General features: G+C 44.2%; 1 protein-coding gene across 6 annotated transcripts in view; it reads left to right on the top strand.

Moving 5' to 3' along the window:
* PCDH15 (protocadherin related 15) overlaps positions 1-16,252 on the top strand; it is a 497,507-nt gene that overhangs the window by 473,548 nt on the left and 7,707 nt on the right. For all 6 annotated transcript variants that reach the window (XM_085064475.1, XM_085064474.1, XM_085064476.1 and 3 more), the window contains 5 exons: positions 1,402-1,620; positions 4,590-4,700; positions 14,463-14,484; positions 15,232-15,270; positions 15,981-16,054. In XM_085064475.1, the coding sequence (XP_084920601.1) occupies positions 1,402-1,620; positions 4,590-4,700; positions 14,463-14,484; positions 15,232-15,270; positions 15,981-16,054 (465 nt within the window). The remainder of the gene's footprint in view (positions 1-1,401; positions 1,621-4,589; positions 4,701-14,462; positions 14,485-15,231; positions 15,271-15,980; positions 16,055-16,252) is intronic.

The following is a 16,252-nucleotide window of genomic DNA, read 5'->3' as shown; positions in this document are numbered from 1 at the left end:
GTTCAAAAGGGTTTGTCGGGAAAATGCGAGCAGAATTTCAACAGAAAGGTGCTTAAAATCACCCAGGGATTTAATGCCATCCTGCTGGGAAGGCTTTTGCCAGCTCGGAGGATGTGGGACATGCACCAGTGACACCTAGTGAGCAGCAAATGAATGTTTATATTCACTTTAAGCCATCGCTGAGGTTGGAAAAGGGATTTTTTTTTTCTCGAGTACCAAGGAATTGGTTTGTGAAAGACATTAGGAATGCGAATTATTCCTCCAAATGCCTTTTGAAAGTGGGGGTGAGCAGCCTCTTTGCCTTCAGTATCATGAACCAGCCCAAATTCGCTGTTCAGGATGAGCTGTTCTGCTTGTGATGAGATCCAGTTCATCCATGGCACACCCAGAGCAGAGCAGATTCTCCCCAAAATTCAAAAAAAAAGAATCAGGGACAAGAAATGCTGCAAGGATTAATCAGGAAATTAATCTGAGGGGAAGTAGATTGTAAGAAATTACCACCCTTTAAGAAACAGCCTTTGAGGAGTGGAATTTATGCCTCATGATCAGAGTAAGGAAATCAAAGCTATCCTAGGTTTCCTTTAGATATTGAGAGTTTATACACAAAAATGCATTCAGAATTTTGTTGTTGCCTTTTAATTGAAGTTTTCTGGGGTTTTTTTCCCCTCATCTTTCTCCAGAACCACTGTACATGTAAGGGTCTGGAATTCTGCTGCAGCTGCCAGCTTTTAGGATCCTCCATCCTAACACGTGCCTCTGGTTCGGTATTTACAGCTGGGTGCCTTGTGAGACACTCAGTCCTCACTTCTGGAGTGATCCAAGGATTTTTATTTTCCTTCAGAAGTCACAGCCTTGGCCAGTGTATTTTTTGTCCATCCAGCTGAAGAATTTCCCTGAGGAGCTCAGCAAATCCTCTAAAAATGGCTTGATTTTAGAGCAGCATCAACCATGGAATCATTAAGGGTGGGAAAGGCATCCAAAGTCATCGAATCCAGCATTCCCCCGGCACTGCCAAGGCCACCACAGATCCATGTCCCCAAGTGCCACACCCACAGTTTTCTTGAACAGTTCTAGGGATGGTGAACTGGGCAAGATCCGGGTGGTCTTTAGGGCAGAGTGGTCCTTAGGGATGTGTCCAGGAAGGGTCGGCTGATCCTCTGGATCAGGGCAGAGAAGGAAAGGCACTAAGCAAGGCCTTGGAGATGCCACTGAGGACTCTGTGCCCCTGCAAATCAGGATAAGCTCAGCCCTCCTTCCCAGGGTTTAAACATTGGAATGGCCAGTATTCCAAAGCACACAAAAACAACATGCACACTTCATCAGGTTATTAACCCACCCTAATTAAAATCCCCTTCATGAACTCGGCCCTAATTAATAGTTGCTTTCCTTGTGCCATGGCAGGTTCCTGGACGGCAAACTGCTGGATATCAACAAGGAGTTCCAGCCGTACCTGGGCCAGGGCGGGCGCATCCTGGAGATCCGCACGCCCGACGTGGTGGCCAACGTCAAGAAACAGGCGCAGGCCGTGGGCTTCACCGAGGGGGCACTGCTGGCCCTGGCTGTCATCATCATCCTGTGCTGCATGCCAGCCATCCTCATCGTCATGGTCAGCTACAGGCAGTGAGTACCCTCTTCCTCCTCCTCTTCCTCCTCCTCCGCCTCCTCCTCCTCCGCCTCCTCCTCCTCTTCCTCCTCCTCCTCCTCCTCTTCCTCCTCCTCCTCCTCCTCCTCCACCTCCTCTTCCTCCTCTTCCTCCTCCTCCTCCTCCTCCTCCTCCTCCTCTTCCTCCTCCTGCTCTTCCTCCTCCTCCTCCTCCTCCTCTTCCTCCTCTTCCTCCTCTTCCTCCTCCTCCTCCTCCTCTTCCTCCTCCTCCTCCTCTCCCAGGCCTTGTAACCTCATAGTAGAGACGCTGCGTTTCATAGCAGAGCTGCTGCGATGATTATCCATCATTGAGAGATTAATTTCTATTTATTATTGCCTATTTCTATAATTTTGTGTGTATTATCTATATTTCTATTCTATATATTTCTATTATAGATACATTTCTATTTTATATCTATTTATAGATAAGAGATTAATTTCTGGGTTTCATCCCACTCTCACCATAAGGGTTGCTCAATGCTCGGTGTGATGAACGTGGGAAGTGAGTCCTGGGCTTCCCAACATTCTGGTGCAGGATTTTTGTGCCAAAACACCAGCTCAAAAACCAGGTGTTTAACACAAAAGTGAGGATCCAGAGCTGAATTCCATGCCAAAAAAAAATAAAAATAAAAAGGTGCTGTTTCAATAATTGAACCAAAAATCAAATAGCACAGCTTGATAAAAGGATTCACATTTTTTTGCTTAAATCCTAAAATATTTTTCCTGAGCTTCTTAATTGCAAGTGTTTCCTGGAAAGTTGGTTTTGAGCCATTTTATAGCAACATCAGAGATATTTTTTGATATTTTTGGTATTTTTTTACTATTTTGATTTTTTAATATTTGAATTTCATCAGTTTGATTGTTTGATATCTGCCCTGTATACTCTGAAGAGGTTCAAGTAATTGGCTGATAAATTAATTAAAATCAACATGTCCAACAAGTTCCTCTCAACTAAAATTTTCAGGTCCATTCATACTTAAAATCAATGCATTTGGACTTAAAGCCTCCATATCTAGTAATGTATTTATGTTTATATTTATATATTCATAGATTTATTCTCTAATTAAAGATTATATTCATCTACTTACGTATATATTTTATCCATATTCACAGATTTATAAATCCATTTATTCACTGACTTATTCTGTAATGAATGATTATATTCACATCCCCATTTCCCCAGTTTGGGTCAAGGGAAAAAGCCTTTTAGAGGAATTCAGACGAGCTTGACCAACTTCTGCACCATTGGCATGGCAGAGCATACCCAAACTGTTCCTCTTCTCCCAAAATTCTGTGGAAAATTTGCTGCCATGAGCCACTTCATCCTGCATCCTGTTGGTTTGTTATCCAAATTGCAGGTTCCTTAAAGAAATGGGACAGCCCCATTTTTCCTTGGCGTCTGTTAGATTATCCAAACATCATCAATCTCTTTTAGGAGTGCTGAGGAATCTGCCTAAATTCATTCCATCCAGAAATCCCATTTTTCCTATCTAGAAGGCTGACTTACATTGGGATTTATAGCAGCCCATTGTGAATAAATTGTATTTTTATGGAGAGTGCCAAAGCAAATGAAAGGAATTTTAGAGTTAAATGAGAATGCTGAACCCCTTATGGTGTGTTTTCTCATTCCAGCCTTTTTTACTCCTTTTCCAAAGGAATCCCAGAGTTTTTCCTAAAATATTTCTTTAGTAATCAATCTAAAAATTATTCCTTTGAAATCCAATAGCCAGAACAACCCTGTAAGTTATTTATAAATAATTTATTATTTCCTAATCACAAAAAAATAGCATCTTCTAAATGATAACCAAAAATAATACTCCTTCATTATTGAAAAGGTTTTCCATACATTCTTGAAATGTGCCCAAAATGGGAAAATATAAATAAAATAACAATTATATTATTTATATTGTGATATTTAAAATACATATATATATATATATATATATAGGTATAAAAATGCACCTGCTAAAACAATAAGAGGAGAAATATTCCTGTTTTCATGTCTTGTTTTCTTTCCCTGCTGTAATTCGTATTTCTGCTGACTCTGGAATTGTTTCCAGGGGATCAAAAACAGCAGCCAAACACTGTTCAGCTCTGGAAATTCTGATCCTTTAAACAAGTCATTAATTCTGGAATTTGATGTGTGGAATTATTAAGTAGCCTGTAGTTTATTACTCCTGTCACAGTCCCTGTTGTGGGCAGTTGTTGGAAACAGAACTTATTTAACGTTCCCTTTTATCTCTTTTTTTTTGCAACCAAACAGATTCAAAGAGTAAGTATATCTTTCCAGCTTTGTTTCAGCTTCCATAGGAACACTGACAAATTTTATTCTCAAAATACATGAAACATAGGTTGTTTTTTTAATTCCTATTCTCCAACTTGCAGAAATTTATTCCACAGTGATTTTACTCCTTATTAAAAAAAAGGAATTTTTTCAGGAAAACCATTAATCAAACAGGAATTTCCCAGCCAACTCCATTAAGAAAAAGGAGTGGACAAGGGGGAATGGCTTTCCACTGCCAGAGGTCAGGGTTAGATGGGATATTGGGAAGGAATTGTTCCCTGGCAGGGTGGGCAGTTCCTGGCACAGGGTGCCCAGAGAAGCTGTGGCTGCCTCTGGATCCCTGGCAGTGTCCAAGGCCAGGTTGGACACTGGGGCTTGGAGCAGCCTGGGACAGTGGGAGGTGTCCCTGCCATGGCAGGGGTGGGACTGGGTGGGCTTTAAAGTCCTTTCCAAGCCAAACCATTCTGGGAAGCTCTGGAATTCCACCAAACCAGAACAAGAGGGAGCTGGAAAATCCAGGAGGTGGTGATCATGTTGCTACTTCAATTAAGACAAAATTCAGGGATGTTTATAAACCTACAAAACTTTACATTTTGCTTGATTTGGGGGTGTGTTTTGGGGTGTTCCTGATGAGTGTTTCCCCTTCCCCCGTGGCTCTCCAAAGGCGGCAGGCTGAGTGTGCCAAGACTGCAAGGATCCAGATGGCTCTGCCAGCAGGAAAGCCATCCGGAGCTGCGGCCAACAACCTCTATGAGGAGCTTGGAGACAGCACCATGTGAGTATTCCTGGAGATACATCTAGAAAATCACTGCCCAGGGCAACCTGGGATAGCGGGAGGTGTCCCTGCATGTGGCAGGGCTTGCAATGAGGTGGTCCTTAAGGTCCTTCTTCTGGGATTCTCCGTTATCACTTCATGCAGTCTCTGTCCAAAAGGCTTTTCTTCATTCCCCAGCTGCTTGGGCTTCTCCAACATCCAGGAAAGAAATAGGATTACTCTGGAAGGAGGGAAAAACCCAATTCAATCTTCTTGCATTGCATGGGGGAATCTTTAACAGATTTTTAAGTGGGCAAAATTGTCTCACTGAATGGTTCTCCTAGGAGCAAGATCCTACAGTAGGTCATTGCTGCCAGGATTGGGTTCCTTGGCACATCCAGGCCACATTTTCCTAAGCTGTTGACTAAACACATCCAATAAAATTCATTCTTGTCCATTGCACACATTCAAAATGATAATTTCCTGAAAACTGCTGCCCCGAAGTCCCCATCTCCTCTAGTAAGAAGTGTTCACTTTGTTGGGTTTTTTTGTTCTATATTTAAACCCATTTAAATATTGAAATTAAAGGAACTGTCACAGCAGAGAAACCCCTGGTAGCTCAATAAATGCATCTTTTACTTCTCACATGCCCATAAAACAATAATCTTGCAAGGCTGCCTCCCTTTTCATGCCTCTGTAAACCTGAAGTTGATGGACTCCAACAACAATTTAACTCTCAGTAGGAAAATATTCCAGCCAATTATTATTTGTGTGATACTGGGTGGGGGGTACACTTCCTCATCTCTGGTTATCCTTGAAAAGCAAGGAATGCTGAGGAGCACAGCTTTAATAATCTTTGGAGCAGGTAGGGAATGAGTGGAGGGTGGAAACAAGGATTGCTCCATTTTCAAGCATTATTTGTTTTGCCCCGAAAGTTGACATTTTCCAGCTGCTGTGATGGAGTTTAGAAAATGTTATGGGGCCATGACAGATCTATAACTCTTGGACAACTGGGTGCAGTCTCTGTGTGTGGAATAATCCCAGGGCTTGAGTTTTTCTGGGTAAATAAGGGGCTAAAAAGTGCTGGGAGCAGGAATAGCTTCTCCTAAGACCTGAATTTTTGCCTTTGTCAAGTTACACTTCGGCAGGAAGGGAGGAAAAATGTGTGGAATGGAGTTTTTGGAATGGGAGCACTTCTGTTTGGGAGCAACATCTGTACCCTTATGCAGGGAGGTGCCTGCTGGATAAAAATCTTTTTTTTTTACACTGAACAGAATTTCTACTGAAATTAATGATGTGCTGTGATGCTCAACCCAGGAAAAGCCTGGTTGTGCTGTGTTATACCTGCAAAGGTTTTTTTGGGGGTTTAGTGCTGCCACAAAGAGGTGCCAGTTCCCAGATCCGCAGTATCGACTTTGAGGCTTAGCTTTATGTTAATTTGGACAAAAAATAGTCTTCATTGCACCAAAAAAGGTGCTGTAGTTGGGATATTTTCTCTCAGATGTCTTTGCATACAAGCAAGGCTTATCCATCGTGCTGAGGAACTGATTAAACACAAAAATCCTTCAAAGAGAAATCAAAATCCATAGAATTTTAAAGAAAACACCACGCTTCGATAAATATAATTTCAAATTAACTTCTTCTTCCCCATGAAATATTTTGTTTCAGGTCACAGGTATACCTTAGGAAATTATTATTTGGGCAAAATCCCTTATTGCCATTTTTCATGAATTTTAGTACAATATTCTCTGTTTTAGTTGTCCTAAGTCTGCCATCATTCATTTGCAGTGTCTTGTTTGCTTTCTTCAGTGTTTGTAGCAAATGAAACAGAGCAAAGCTCTTTAGTTTTAAATCTGCCTTGTCTCACCGTTTTCATTTTTCCCTGTCTTTGGATCCATAGGCATCAGTAAGTAAGCTTATTTCATTGTCTTCATATTTGTAGCTGGTAGAAATTAGTTAATTTTCCTCACAGCGATTCCCATCCAGCCTTGCAAGGTGAAGCTCTTATTGTATTTGTCTATCGAGCAGGAAAGACATTTACTGGGAAGTTCCAATACTTCTGTGCTTCTTTATCCCTGTTCTTGGAAGCAGAGGGAGGAAGGGTGATTGCTGAACTTGAAGGGCGTTATTTCTAAAGCCAAAGGCTCAAAAAAAAGGCCAAACCAACAGTGAGTGCACAAACAGAGGTTTGGTGGGAGTTCATGGATGTATGGGTGGATTTAAACCTTCCCTGACTGTTAATTCCAATTCCTTGCCAGGCCTGTTGGGTCTTTGAGTTCACAGAAGCTGAACTCACCAGCCCTCAGTGACTGAATCAGCTCCACACAAACAGAAAACATTGCAGGGTCACCTCAGCTCTCAGAGGCCTCACGTGGAGCAAGGAGGGAGCTTTCGGAGCTTTCGGAGTCATCTACTCCAGGGGCAGAAAAGGGGTGGCACCTTCCATGAGCCTTCTGCTGGAGGGGCTCCTTCAAGTTCAGAGTCACAGCTTCTCTCACCTTGCAGCAGATGCAGTGCTTGGCTGCCCTCAAAGTTGGCTGCTTTGGAATTCTGAGTTCTTTTAGAGCTCAGGGACTCAACTCAGGGAGGACCTGGGACTGCTGGAGAGAGTCCAGAGGAGGCACCAGGGTGAGCAGAGGGATGGAGCAGCTCTGCTGGGAGGAAAGGCTGGGAGAGCTGGGATTGTTCAGCTGGAGAGGAGAAGCTCTGGGGTGAACAAATTGTGGCCTTGCAGAGCCTGAAAGAGTTACAAGAAAGATGGAGAGAGACTCTTTCCAAGGGATGAAGGGACAGGACACAGGGAATGGCTTCCCAGTGCCAGAGGGCAGGGATGGATGGGATCTTGGGAAGGAATTGCTCCCTGGCAGGGTGGGCAGGCCCTGGCACAGGGTGCCCAGAGAAGCTGTGGCTGCCCCTGGATCCCTAGCAGTGTCCAAGGCCAGGTTGGACACTGGGGCTTGGAGCAGCCTGGGACAGTGGGAGGTGTCCCTGCCATGGCAGGGGGTTGGAGCCACATCATCTTAAAGGTCCTTTTCAGGCCAAACCTTCTGGGATTCTCTAATTAGTGTGGAATTAATTCTTTTTCGTTCACTGTGCCCAGGGCGAGCCTTAGGCACACTCAGCTCTGGCAAACTGCAGTGCCTGGGGGCAGTTTATTCACTTTGTGGAGCTTTGCTGGGTGTTTTTTTCAAATGGGATGATGATCCCTGGATTCTGTGCAGGAATTCCAGTCCTCCTGGCTCCCTGGGACTGTTAGGGACCTGGGGGTTCCCTGTCTGGGTGGTCTCCTGATCAAAACAGGAAACAAAATTAAAGAAACAAAAGGGTTTTGTTATTAAATACAGACCCTCAGGGGATTTCCACATCTTAAATAACCTAGAGGAAAATTAAGATCTCTTCATTAACTCCTTCTAGGTATTGAAATTTCTCTTCCACTTTTGCTAGGGAGTATTTAACTGCCAGAGGTTAATTTTTTATTCATTTTGATTTCGTTCTATTTTCTGAGATATGAAACAACAACACCAAAACCCACGGAACAATGTGACCAAGAGGTCTGAAACTTCATCTTCCAACATTCACGGAATCATGGAAAACTCAATTTTTTTCTCCTATTCCTTTATCGAAATTCAAATTTTGTTAGAAATAAGGCTTAGAATTTTTAACTCAGAACTTACATGAAAACACTGGACATCTCCAACTCACAAAAACCAGTTTTAAATTATATTTTGGTTTGTGCAGGTAGATGAGATTGGTGCTCATGCTTTACTTTAGCTCTGCACAACACAGCCCCAAGTCTTATATTTCTCACAGCTTGAGAGAAAAAGAAATTTCACTTCAGCCTGAGGTGAGCATTATTTAAAATTGGCCTCGAAAGGCACTTTTCTAGCAGGCAGTTTGGGGCTGTTGACTTTAAAATACTCTTTCTTTTCCAATCTGCTCTGAAGGTTGTTGGATTAAAAATATTGGAGGGAGGTAGTTAATGAGGTGACAGATGAAGTCCAGAGAGTGCTGAGTCCTCCCACTTTTGGTGTAGAAATTTGATGTCACCCAACCCCAGGGACTTTTTATTGGGTTCAACATGGCGAAGAGATGAAATTCCTACACACACAAGATGAAATTCATTCACATATCAGTACTTCTCTGATGTTTTGTGTTTCTGAGTGGATAGGGCACAATGTGAATAATTTTGAAATCTAAGAGGCATTTTTAATGAGAGGTAAATTTAGTTTTGAACTTGCTGAGTAGCTATGCAACTTGAAATTAAAACAAGCAGCGACTTGTTTTAATTTTCCTTCCTTTCCCCTTAAAGAAGATGCAAAAGTAAATGTCTTGCCCGGTCATAGATGTGCTCCTCCTGTTGGGCTGTAGTTGGCTAGAAGTGATTTAATGGCTCTGATTCATGTCATAAATTCTTTTTTCTCTCTCTCATAAGTACCTATGTCCATGCATGTTTCCTCACACGTGATTATCTTCTTTTCTTTCAAGTCTTTTTCTTCTCTACCATTTCCAACAAAGCAGGGGAAAAAAGTCAGTCTTAGAAGAAGGAGACCGACAGAGAGTTATAAGCAGCTTTGCTTCCCGTGCTATAGAGGCTCACAAGCAATCCAATATCAATGGATCCCTGAACAATAACCTCCCCAAATCCTCGAGTAACATCACTTTTTTGTCCGATGAGAACCCGCTCACCACCCGAAACCCATTGTACATGGAAGGCCTCCCTCAAAGCCCCACTGCTGCCGGCTTCCTGCGGAGAAGGAATGATACTTTAGATCCTCTTTCCCCTTCGAGGCTGGCCTGGAGAGAGGCCTCTCTGGGGGGTGGCCACAGGGCATGGACGGTGCCTGCTCACTTGACCAGGAGACACGCGCCGGGGTCCCTGGGCAGGCCAGTGATCATGGACCCCATCCAGTGGCAGCAGCAGAGGCTCACGGCCAAGGAGGATGGAGCTGAGCACCAGGACAGCGGGGACGATGTCAGCAGCCCGCTCTTCCGCAAGCTCAGCGGCCCCAAGCTGACCGTGAAGGAGAAGGCCAGGCAGTTCGAGGCACTGCAGGAGATGAAGCAAGTCAGGTCTCCCGAGGTGAAATCCACACGCTCGCCCACGCACGGTACCCAGGAGGGAGAGAACGCGCCAGAGCAGTCTCCCAAAAGCGTGGTGGCTTCTCCCAAAAGCATGGCGGCGTCTCCCAAAAGCGTGGCGGCTTCTCCCAAAAGCGTGGCGGCTTCTTCCAAAAGCGTGGTGGCTTCTCCCAAAAGCGTGGTGGCTTCTCCCAAAAGCGTGGTGGCTTCTCCCAGAACTGTGGAGGCCTCTCCCAAAAGTCGGGTGGCTTCTCCCCGCCTGTGCTCGTCCCCTCTGTCCTCTCCAACGCCTTGTGCCGACCGAGTTGAAGCGGAGGCCACCGTGGTCCCCGCTGTGATCGTCACTCACCACGACGACCCCGTGGAACATTCTCCTCCGCCGACTCGCAAACCAACCCCTCCATCTTCCCGGATAAAGAAACCACTTTGCCAAAGTTGTCTAGCTCCTCAGACCAAAGAAGCTGTAGAAAGCATTCCAGACCCACCTAAAATTCCCCCACCCCCACCTCCACAGCTGCCACCTCCATTGCCACCACCACCTCCAACCCCTCCTCTGTTGCCACCACGTCCTCCCCCTCCACCTGTAGTTTCTCTTCCTTCTTCTTCCTCATCTTCTCCATCTCCTCTTAGCACACAGCTCCTGTCCCCTGCCAAGCATTCCAATTCCCCTGCCAAACAGCCAGCTGGCCCTGCCCCGGCCGCAGTGCCAGAGCCTCCTCCCCACAGGGAGCTCAAAGGAATCCTTAAGAACATTCCGAACTTGGCCGCCATCGAGAAGTCGGTGGCCAACATGTACAGCCAAATAGACAAGAACCACCTGCTGCCCAAGCACGTCCCCAAGCTCAAAGCGGCCCCGAGCCCTGAGCTCCCGACGCCCGAAGCCGCGGCCGAGCACAACCAGCAGAACGGGAGCTTGAGCTGTGTGGTGGAGGAGCTGGAGAAACGCTTCCCCTCCCAGTCGACAGCTCTGTAACACTCATGGGTGGATATTCCCCGCTCACTTTGAGTGGGAGGAATGCAGCACACAGTATCTGCCTCAGACTCTCCAGAAATCCCAACTATTCCCCCTTTCTCTGCTGCACACCTCGATTTAAACGCTCCCCATCCCAAACGGAGAGACCTTGTCTTTCCTGTTCGTTCGGAAATTTGTGATGTAAAATACAATTCTGCAGGTTGTTTTCTCAGAACTGCATCTTGCTGGTTCTTAGTCTGTTTACTGGGAATTCCTGGGGGAAACTGTCCATTTTTACTGGAGGATGGGGCATAGATGGAAGCGGGCTCGATCCTTCTTATAGCAGCCTTCACTGTAGGGAACATCAGTGAGATTTTCCTGCAGCTGTGATTGGAATCTCTGGCTTTGCCCATAAAAAGCCCCACCCTGGAAGGAATCTTCTGCCACATGCTGGGTGTCAAAGCAAGGAAGGCCTGGGGGTAGCAGGCTCAGCTTTGGTAGGTTATTGGAGGGGCCTTGAGCAGCCCGGGATGGTGGAGGGTGGCCCTGCCATGGGAGGAGCTCTAAGGTCCCTTCCAACCCAAGCGTTCCATAATTCCTACTGCACCTCCCCATTCCGTGGGCTCTGCTCTGCTGGTATTTTCAGGCAGCTCAATTCCTGTTTCCAGTCAGAAGGAGGGTTTGCTCTTGGTTTCTCAGAAAACATGGCTGTGTCCCCACTCCAGTTCTCCATCATCTGCCTTCCATTGCATATTTTTTATATATTGTAACTGCATGTGAACAAGTTTTTATTTTGTAAATTAATTTCATGTACAAAGCGTTTGTTGCTTGTTTTTTATGATTTTGCATGTGCATGTTGTTGCTGTCTCTCTTTAACTTCCATGCTGCTCTGTCACAAGCTGAAACATCTCAATTAAACCATAATAAAGTCACTCTGATTAGTGTCACCAGGTGAGGGTTTTCCAAGTGCTTGTAAAAATCCGTGAAATATGGATTTACTTAACAGTTTTTTTGCTCACAGCCATCTGAATCAGATCTTTATATTAAATATGTCAGTTATAAATGTATATATAAAGTAAATTAGCTTGTCCTCAGAAAAAAAAATGGTGAGTAAAAGCAGTCTGGGCATGTAAATGTTTGATTGAACTTGCAAGTTTCCTTTCAGTCCTTTACCAAAATCTAAAAAGTTTAATATGACAACTTTGAAAAACCATATTGGGGAAAGCAGCTATGACCTAATGAAGCAAAACTTCTGATGCTTTTCAATGCTTACAGTATCATGCATTGCAATTCTGAGCAAAAAGGTAAAGAATTCTTTATCAGAGTGTTTGGCAGATTCAACATGTCTATGGTGCTTGGCTTTCTCTTTCTCTTGTGTTTTTTTGGTTTTTTGGAGTCTGCAGTTAGGACATGTGTGGATGCTTCAGTCAGGAGCTGCTCAAGGTAGTTCCTCTTTCTTTGTCGCAGTGCCAAACTCCATGAACTCCATCCCACAAGCTCTGCTGATCCATTAGAATTTTCCTTTGCTAAACCCCTTGTTGGGATAGGCTGTAGGATCAAAGTAGGTGTAGGAATAGCTCAATGTGCAAGGGGAGGGATTATCCATCCTATTTTTGCTGTAACAGGATCCGTATCATTTATGGGATGCGCACATTTTTTATGCTAAATTCTCCAAGGGTGGCCCAACTGCAATGTTTTAATCATCACTGATGAGGAACGTTCACTTTCTCATTCTGGAAATTTTTATGAAGTTGAAAACTTCACGAAAACTAGATGCATTTCGTCTGGATATAATGCAACCTTTGTTCTCCTGCTGCTTTGTTTCCATAGCCTTTGTTAAAAAAGAAATTACTCTATTAGACTGGGAAAGAAGCTGTACCAGGGAAGCTCTGTCCCATTTAGATGTCTGGATGTTCCATGGGGAATTGTTTTAAACTAAAAGAGGAGAGATTTAGATGAGATGTTAGGAAGGAATAAGTAGTTGCTCCCTCTGAGGTCTATCTGTAGTATTTGGGATTTGCCATCCTTTTGGTTTTGATATGGAAACAGATTTGAGTTACGGAGAAGCAAACGCCTGCTGGGGTGCCAGGAATTGGGGAAATGCTGCTTTAGGCAAATCCCAGTTGGCTGAAGCTCTTTCAGCAGTGAAAGGTGGCACATGTTGTCCAAGTGGGTTCGTTCTGGCTTCATCTCTCCCCTCAAGTACCAGCTCTGTGTTCTGGCTGTCCCGTTACCCCACATCCTCACAGGCTCCACGGCCTTGCTTCCCATCCCACATGGAAGGTTTGCCTCTGGCTGACTGCAGGGAAGTCTGGCTGAGAACATTTCCCAGGAGCAATCCCTCCTTCTGTGGAGAGCTGGAATTCCTTCCTGGAACAGATGATGTTGTCCTGCCCTTTGTCTTTGTGCCAGAATAGATCCTTGTGCTGTGTTGAGTGAATTTTATGTCTTTTGGGGACTTTTTTTTTCCTTCTAATCAAGGCCACACAAAACTCTTTGAGAAGGATCAGCAAAACCCAGCCTGGTGCTATTTGTAAGAAGGTTGAATTCCAAATGTAATTAGAATTACTCATATTATGCTTTTAATCTGCAATATAGTGCAATTAGGAATAATAGGCTTCCTTCTCCTCAGACCTCCTTTATCCAGAGATTGTTGTAGGCAATATGGGAACTAAATCCAGCATTCCTCGAGTGGGCTTTGAAAAGTCACAGATCATCTTTGGATGATAAATCTTCATTTCAGCTGGCCATGAGGTTTATATTAGATAGGCGACAGCATTCATTCAATGCTGATAATCAATTCCATGTGCTGAATATTAATAGGAAGCTTTAGAGCTGGGGATATTCAAGAATTAAAAGGATTTTTTCTCTGTTTTGTATTATTTATTTAGTGTAATTAAAGACTTCCCCTAGACTGCTGGCTGTGTACTACGTTAAGCCTAACATAATTTTGAGCATTTATCCTTTCCTTCTTAAAAACTACAATAAAAATAATCCAGGCTTATCCTTACAAAAAAGTCCAAGGCCTAAATTGTTGTTCCCTAGTTTTGCTGAAACCATTTCAATTTTCGGGCACAAAATCTGAAAATAGAAAACTTGATAGACACAAATGCATTGGTCATGCCCAGGAAAGGCTCCAAGAAAATGAATTAAACCAACAATACATTCCCAATAAGATCAGAAGCACAAAGCCTGTGGCAAAATAAGCACAGAGAGCAAAAAAAAGGATTTAACTCCCACCTACTGTGCAAGTGTTAGGAAGGTGTAATTGGAATAATAACACTGGTACAAGAAATTAGTGATACAAGCTCCAGGGCAATTCCTAATGGATGCAGAAAGTCCAGGAACAGGAAGGAAGTTGTATCACTGCTTGAGCAGAGTGGGAGGGGACAGTGTCCCTCTGTGGATGGTGGCACAGCAGGGAAGGGATGGAGCAGGACCTTCCCTGAGTCCCTCTGGATGCACTGGCTGTCTGGCTCTTGGGGATTGGGGATTTCTCCTCATCCATTCACAGCCTGAAGCAAGGAAAGATCCCAAAGCTTCTCCAGCCTTTCCCATGCAACAATCCCTGTGTCCAGAGCAAACCCAAAGAAAAACATATTTGGTGTCAGAGATATGTATTTCTTTCCATGCCAGTTCTGTTTCTAATTCCATTCTCTCTCCACCCTTCTCCAGCAAGAAAGGCAATGTGCATCTATGTGCAGGCTCACTGCATTCCACTAATTTATCTCTTTTCTTTTCCTGACTTCTAGGCGAGGATATGCTCAGCAAGAGGTAAGGCTGGTGCCCAATTACCTTTCAAATATTAATTAACACCAACATGCTTTTCCCGTGTGTCCTGTGAGTGTGAGCAGCAGGTGGAGGGAGGAGATTCTGCCCCTCTGCTCTGCTCTTGGGTGACACCCCTGGAATTCTGTGCCCTGTTCAAGTGGATGCAACATGGGAAGGACAAGGAACTGTTGGAGCAGGTCTAGGGGAGGCCATGAAGTTGCTGAGGGGGTTGCAGCCCCTTCCCTATGGAGCCAGGCTGGGATGTTCAGCCTGTGAGCTCTGCTGCTCCTGCAGCATCATTTCCTCCAGTCATGAAAATCAGGAAGTTCCCTTCAGAGCAATCTCCTTTTATAATTCAAAAGTTCTCCAAAATACATTTCTGTCCCAAAGGTTGATATTTAGTGATTTTTTTCCCTCCATTTGCACCACTGGTTTGTGTCTCTTAATTTGGATACAGAACTTAGTTCTCTTGGCCTGTTGGTGGAAGTTCTTGAGTTAAATCTTTCAGACAATCAGCACAAAAACTGGGAATTTTATTTTATATTTAAGCAAAAGAAATGGTGGATTGTAAAGGGATTTTACGGCGTCAGGTGCTCAGTGTTCTCGCAGGGTATGGAAGTATCCAGCTGCCTGCCATAAAAAATTTCCAAAGGACCTGTGGTTTCAGCATTTATTTCTAATCTTAAACACCAGTCACCTGCACTTTAATTGCTGCTGCCTAATTAACCTCTCTCTCATTTTCTTTTGTAGCAACAGCAGTTGCTGAGACCTTCTCTTCTCAGACCAGAGGTACCACTATTTTTCATTTCTTAATTATTCTGTAAGTTTTGACATGGCTTTCACATCCTTTTCTAATAAAAATGTCTCTGTCTCAGGTGATTTTTCCCCCTGGCTCTTAGATAAAAAGTAGAGTTCTGGCCTTGTAATCGCAGTTATGTTACTTTAATTAAATACCTTCAATTTACTGCATCTTGGTATTTCCTAGGCCAGATTGGATGGGGCTTGGAGCACCCTGGGATAGTGGAAGGTGTGGATTGAGATCACCTTGAAGGTCCCTTCCAGCCCAAACCACTCTGGGATTCTCCAATTTTCCCCAAGAGCATCTTTCAGTGGCTCCCCCAGGTTTCATCCCACAGTTCCGGATTTCCAGGCAGAATGATTCCACTTCTCTCCAACTGAAATCTGATTTTCTCCAGATGCCAGTCAGCTGCTGATGGATTTTTCCAGCTGGAGCTGAGCTGAGCAGTTGGTGCTGGAAGCTTTAGCACCTCTCTGTGCAGTGCAATTGCAAACCTTCCATTTCCCATCTTTCAGCCCCAAAATTGTTTCCAGAATAAGCAATAAGAGCAAATGGGAGACATTGGTATTTTGGTGCTACCGGATGGGGATCATTTCTGCAGTCAGAGGAAGTAATTACATCATAAGTAATAATGATATCAGTAATTGCATTTGGGCCATTTTCACACTGCTTGCATTCCATCAGTGTTTCTCTTTTCCAGGAGTTAAGCATGGAGTCTGGAATTGATCCAGGGCAGGAATACTATGGCCAGGATTACTACAGTTATGAGCACGGGTACAGTTCCATTTTTCCTCTTTATTTCCAAAAGTGCTGCTTTTCCAGGCTGGTGATGTTTATTATTCCAGCAGTTAATCATGGGACTTCCCTTCCCCTCAGGATTCCTTTAATCTTTGTGTCCACAAAGGTGTGAACCAATGACAAAACTCTTTTCAGAGGTTCAGGGGGGTGTTTGATGACTCTCTGCTTCTTTAG

Source organism: Lichenostomus cassidix, chromosome 6, assembly GCF_008360975.1.
Source record: "Lichenostomus cassidix isolate B80296 chromosome 6, HeHo_3.0, whole genome shotgun sequence".
Taxonomy (NCBI): domain Eukaryota; kingdom Metazoa; phylum Chordata; class Aves; order Passeriformes; family Meliphagidae; genus Lichenostomus; species Lichenostomus cassidix.
The sequence above is the reverse complement of the archived record's forward strand: the minus strand, read 5'-3'. Positions and strand labels throughout refer to the sequence as shown.